A 6,282-nucleotide genomic window follows, 5' to 3' on the forward strand; every position below is an offset into this window, starting at 1 on the left:
ACGCCCGTAATCGCGGCCTCCGTGACGTGTACCCGCTGTGTCATCGTATCCGCAACAGCGTCTGCCAACTCTGCCACCTTATCCAGCGGGGTGTCCCGCTGCGTGGCTAAAATCACCTGCATATTAGCAGGTAGTCGGCCCATCCAAAGCGTCCGCAATACACCGTCCGAAAAAGCCGTACCGGCCAATCCGCGCAGGTGACGAAGAAATTGAGACGGTTTTCTGTCCCCGATTTCCTCGTGTTCCAATAACCGCCGCGTTTTCTGTTCCTGCGACGCACTAAGCCGGCGAATGAACTCATTTTTAGCGTCGTGTACGGATCCGCGGCCGGGGGATCATGATAATGTCTCTTACTTCCGCGGCGTGTCGCGCACTTAACGCGCCGAGAATGTACCCGAATTTCGTGGTCTCCGACGTTACATTGGATACCTCAAAACTTCTCTCTACCATTGAAAACCACATCTCCGGGTCTCCCGGACAAAACTCGGGTATCCGTACAGCGACGCGATCAACTGCCAACGGCACACCCGCGGATGTCCCTGCGTTAACGTTAGGGTCAGTCATTTTACCAGTCTTAGTCACAAAAAAAAATAGTTTCACCGCACACACACACCGCGCTTACTATTTGTCAGACCGTGTCCTTTTCTTATGTCCTTAACACTATACACTTATTTCTCTACACTAACTAATATTGTCCGTATACAAAAAATGTCCAAATTTTCTTAAAAAAACTTTACTTGCGCGGCGAGATCACGTCGGGGTCACCAATGTGGGATCGGGAAGATAATGACTCCGCTCTGTTCCGTTCCGCACAATTTTATTGTTGCTGTCGTACAACGACGTGACTCGTGGTGCGGGTTACGCTCGACTCTCTGGTACGATCATCGCCACCGTACCAAGAGGCCTTCAAAAACAAAAGACGGTCAGAGACGACGACAACGGCTTTTCGGCTCACGCGGCTCTGGTCGTCTCGTGTGCAACCATCGTCTCGTGTGCAACCATACATTGTAGCGGCTTCGAACGGCTAAGGCGTATGTGGTGCCTTGGCCGCCACAGTACTGTGCGAAACGCCTTAATAACTCGCATCAGGCCCGTGCACTGTGCACCCTGCAACCTCTTCCTGTTTGCTTCAATGTTGGCCCATCTTGCCCATATAGGTGCAGCATATAGTAATATGGACTCGAGCACATAATAATATAATAGACTAGTTTTGTGTCCCGCCCCCCTAGTATTCGGAAGTATCCTAGCTAATGCAGCCATGGTTTTAGTGCCCTTGTTGGTGACCTTCTCCAGATGTTGTTTGAAAATTTGGCTCCTGTCAAATATTACCCCCAGATACTTAATCTCATTCCCCGGATAAATATCCTTCTGCAAGATCCTAATCGTGAAACCCTGTGTTCTTCTCTTTTTATTTAAAAACATCATCTCTGTTTTCTCAGGCGCAATTTTCAATTTACTGTCCTCGAACCACCGTATTAATAATGTGATGCTATGATCAATCTTTTGTTTCATGTCCTCTAACGTATGGCTGGAGGCAACCAATGCCAGGTCATCTGCAAACGCCAAGGTCTCACATCCCCGTGGCAGTTTTAGCGCCAGCACTCCGTCGTATGCGATATTCCACAGAATAGGTCCAATAACAGATCCCTGCGGAACACCCAGATATGTACCCCTACTAGCCCATCTGCCTTCATTTTTAAAATATATCTTCCGATCATGTAAATAGCTAACTATAATCTGCAGTAGGTACGGAGGTAATCTTTTCCGCCTGCACTCCTGTACAACGAGCTGGAAGGGTATGGTATTAAACGCGTTTTTGACATCTAGTGTGACCAGCAGACAATACTTTTCTTTATTCTTGGCCTCCTCAGCTATGGCCATGACCCCCCTTAGTGCTTGCAGGGTGCTGCACCCCCTACGAAAGCCATACTGCCTTGGCGAGAGACCACTAGGTCCCAGCGCAGCCACGATCCTAACTTTCAAAATACACTCATATAGTTTAGCCCAGTGGCTTATTAAGCATAGCGGCCTATATGCCGATGGTAGTAGAGGGTCTCTGCCCTCCTTATATAGTAGCACAAGCCTCTGTCTTTTCCACCTAGTGGGTACAACACCCTGCAATATACACCCATTTATTAAACTTACAACTAAACTAATCCTACGCTCAATTGTGATTTTGACAACAATTCCAGGGACACCGTCGTAACCCGGCGCCTTATTGGGGTTCATCGTGTTAGCTGCCTCCCTGATCTCCTCCGCAGTGGTAAGTTGCAGCCCAGCACGTGCATATCCAGCAACATCGATATACCTGTTTAAATTCCCTACAGGTCCTACAGGAAAAAGCTCATCAAGTACCCTCGTCAGATGCCCGCTAGAAAGTTCCGGTGGATCCTTCCTGGGTTTAACCGCCTTCATAACTGCTTTGAATGGTCTCCCCCATATATCTCCTTCCACTGTACCACATAGCTCACGCCAGGCTCTGATTTTGCTTTTCATGATTTCCAGATTAAGCGCTTTCCTGTTGCTTCTAAACGCGGCCGCCAGCAAGGTCGCCTCTGGCCGCCCCCTCTTAGCAGCCCTCTGATATCTTCTACGGCTAGCATTCGCTCTTCCTCTCAATTCCGCGATCTCCCTCGTCCACCATATTTTAGAGGGTTTATTGCATGGTGCAGGCCTTCTTGGCTCCATGGACGCCGCACAAGATGTCTCGAAGGCTTCAAGGACCCTATCAACATCGCTTGGACCAAGTGGCTGCGAAAAGTCCACTCCATCCGTCTCCTCGTCAAGCTTCCTCAACATCCTGTCCACCTCGAGTGAGCTAGTCTTCCACCCAAGTACTTCCCTACTCCGCCCTGCCCTGTTACCCCTAAACTCGTGCCAAACGTACAGGTGGTCCGAGGCAGAGTACTTTGTAAGAACCTCACTCGTGGTGAGTTCACGCAATATGGCATAATCGCACGCAAGGAAGTCAATTTTCGAACATCTCCCAGCATTTTCGAACGTATGTGAGCCGCCACTGTTCACCGCCACCAGTCCCATTCTAGCCAGTGCATCATGCAGAACCATTCCCTTGGGATCCATAGCATTGGACCCCCACGCAGGAGATCTCGCATTAAAATCGCCCATGATTGTACACCTCGCATTCCAGCTCCTCCGTGCCGTTTCAAGGTCATCTATCACTTCCGCGAAAATCTCTCTGTTGTATCTCGGGGGGTAGTAGCAGCTTACTATTTTAGTTTCCCCTATTTCAACTGCAACATAACCATTACCCTTTTCCGTTTTATCCTGTTTATGCCTTTTGCCATTGAACGTCGTAACCCATATCGCAGCCCTGCCCGTGGTGTCCACTTCCCAATTTGCTGCAATACGGTAGGGCTCAGCAACCGCTACCACATCTGCTCGCATTTCCTCGGCTGTTCTAAATAATAGGTCCTGCGCCAGTCGACAGTGGTTCAGATTAATCTGAAGGCAACGCATCCCGGCTCAACTTATTAGGCTTGCTCTTGTTGTTGGCCCTGTTCCCCCTCAGAGCCTCCTGGTAACGTGGACACCGGAAAGATCCTGCCACATGCCGTCTACTGTTATCCGGTAAACCCCTTCCTTGACATAGGATGCAAGACGGCACATTGGTACAAGTACTCATAACATGCCCTTCGTTTCCGCATCTCCTACATATCGTCACACCCTCCCCCTTATTGGTGCAGTCCGCCCCCATGTGCCCGAAGTCATGACACCTGAAGCATCTAAGCACTCTAGGCGCCACCCTCACTCTTGCCGACATATAGCCGATTTTGGCCCTATCCTTTGTCTCGATTTTGGCTGCCAGCGCCGCTGGTGCCTCAAGGATCGCCAGTTGTGTACCCATGTATGTTGTCCTCAACAATTTGACTCGCACTTCCCCCCTGTCTGCGACGTCATATGCCTTACAAAATCCCTCGATAATCTCCTGTGTATCACAGATGGGATCAAGATCCCTAATCTGCACCTCCACTTTAGGCACCATCGTTCTAACGCTGAAACCTTCGCCGAGCCCATTATGAATGGCCTCAGCTCCTTTGGCGGCACTTCCCGTCTTAGCGTATTCCACTATAAGGTCCCCCTTCCTCGACCGTCTCACCATTTTGATATCGTTAAGGCATCCTTTAGCCTTACTAGCTATCTCCTTGAACACCTCCGCATACGTTTTTTCCCCAGCTGTAACGCAAATGGCCTCGTTCCTGGGTCCCGTGCGTCCAACCCCTACCCTTGGTTCCTTAGCCCTTGCTCCTCCCCTATTTCCCTTTCCTGACTCTTCCCTCATTACTCTATCCTCGTTTGCCCCCGCTCCTAGTGGTACCTTTTGTCCCCGTGGCGTCCCCTCTGACCCTTTCCTCTTTTCTTTCCGCCTATCAACAATACTCCATTCCCCCGCCTCATTGTTTGCCGGCCCTCTTCCATTCCTATTAATATCCCCCATACCGCTGCCATTAGTTTCCCTGCTCTCTGTCTTTTCCCCCTCCTCATCCCCTTCACCTATCTCATGTATAACGTCATGGCCCAGTTCCTCTTTACGTCTAACCCTCCTGGTCAACACGTTGTGTTCTATCTCTGTGTTTGGCGACCTGTTTTTGCGTTTACTGACGCTGCTAGCTTCCTCCCTTCTACCTATCCTTTTCCTAAGTTCGCCCATCTCCCTTTCCCTCTCCTCATCTCTTTCTTTGATCCTTTCCACCTCCTCTCTCATTACTCTTTCTCTTTCCTTCTCCCTATGTCTGATCTTTTCCATTTCCAGCTCTCTATCCCTATCTCTCTCCATCATCTTTTCCATCTCCCCCCTCATACTCCTAAGCTCTTCTAAGGTCCGTATTTCCCTGGCCCTACTATCCTTCAAACATTTCTTCAGTGCCTTGAGCTCCTTATACACGTCACATATCGTACTTTTCGCCTCATGGCTAATATGCTTCTCCGTCGTCAGATACATCCCCACCCTTTTTACCCCCCGATAGACATTCGTAACCGTTTCCCTGATTTGTCTATCCTCACCACTCTCCTGTATGGAGCCATCGGCTTCCGACTCCGTCTCCGACTCAGTCTCGTACCGTAAAGCCACCCCCTTGCTTAGACTGGTGTTAGCCATCCTTCTGACCGGTGACCTAGCCACCATATTCCTTGCAACAAACGGGTCCATGCCCCCCCTTGGTTGCACCTCCTTATTCACCCTAGTGGGCGTGAGGAAGACTTCATTCTCATCTGTCCAATCAACCGCCTCCTCTGTTTCCCTATCCTTGTCATTCTTCCTGTCCATAATCATTTTCGTGTCCAATGTCAATCGCCTATTATTACCCTTGTTGTCCATTCCTTTATCGCCCAGTCGCAGAGATCCCCGCACCAGCCTGGGTTCCACCAGGTGCGTTGGGCAGTCATCGGTTGACGACCCGGAGTGGCCTGTCCCGCACGCCACTACCCGAGCCGGGACCTGGGGCTCCGATCACCCCTGGTCCGGTAACGTTATCCTTTGTGTTGTCCATTTTCATAGTTATTAGTTGGCCACCATAGCACACTGGGTCGGCCATGCCCAGTGTGCGTGTGTATGTACGTGTATGCATGTAATGAAGTTGTGTGTATGTTATGTGAACATGAACGTGTACGTGTAATCATATATGCTCATTGACATATGCCTGTGGTCCACTGGGGACCAATCTGGCTTGTATACAGTGTTATAGCACCACCGAAGGATGATTACGACATAGGGCCATGACCGATGTAAGTAATTTAAAGTTGAAAGTATAATAATAATATGACTTACGTGGCTGAGGTACAGGTATAGGTATAGGTATAGGTATCGTACTTATATGGTTATATATATGTTTAGCTAGGCTGTATAAACATTTGTCATTTGGCCTATATCGTTTCGGTGTGTACTGTTCTACGTCTCACATATGGTTCCGAGCTGTGTGTCGCGTCCCGTTTCGGTACTCACCGCCGCCATCCTGTCTGTACTGTCAAACTACACCAAAACAAACATGGCTACCGTAGCACACCACTTGCGTGCTCCATGCTCAGTATTTTTCAGGTTACGACGCGTAAAAAGCCATAGAAGCTAGAAGTACAAACGTATCTACACCATCTATGATTCTATCGCTGAATACATTGTTAATTGAACAGTTTATCTCATGGGCAGTGAGCTGTCGTCCCTTTACTCTATTCCATATATTATTCCCAAGTATTACCTCGTACTTGTAAAATGTGAGTAGAAGTGCATCTAGTAAGTGTATTAATTAAGATACCACTAGTAAATTATGT

General features: G+C 49.0%; 1 protein-coding gene across 1 annotated transcript; it reads right to left on the bottom strand.

Moving 5' to 3' along the window:
- Positions 1-3,457: 3,457 nt before the first annotated feature.
- LOC122404404 (zinc finger CCCH domain-containing protein 13-like) lies at positions 3,458-5,335 on the bottom strand. Its single transcript, XM_043408340.1, has one exon. It carries the CDS (start codon positions 5,333-5,335, stop codon positions 3,458-3,460), a length of 1,878 nt encoding a protein of 625 aa, XP_043264275.1.
- Positions 5,336-6,282: the final 947 nt, after the last annotated feature.

The sequence above is a fragment of the Colletes gigas genome, unplaced genomic scaffold (genome assembly GCF_013123115.1).
Source record: "Colletes gigas isolate AHSC1104 unplaced genomic scaffold, ASM1312311v1 Colletes_gigas_Sc00307, whole genome shotgun sequence".
Taxonomy (NCBI): domain Eukaryota; kingdom Metazoa; phylum Arthropoda; class Insecta; order Hymenoptera; family Colletidae; genus Colletes; species Colletes gigas.

Excerpts from the sequence above, each read along its gene's own strand:
- LOC122404404 (XM_043408340.1), bottom strand. The coding sequence starts at position 5,335 with ATGGACAACAAGGGTAATAATAGGCGATTGACATTGGACACGAAAATG.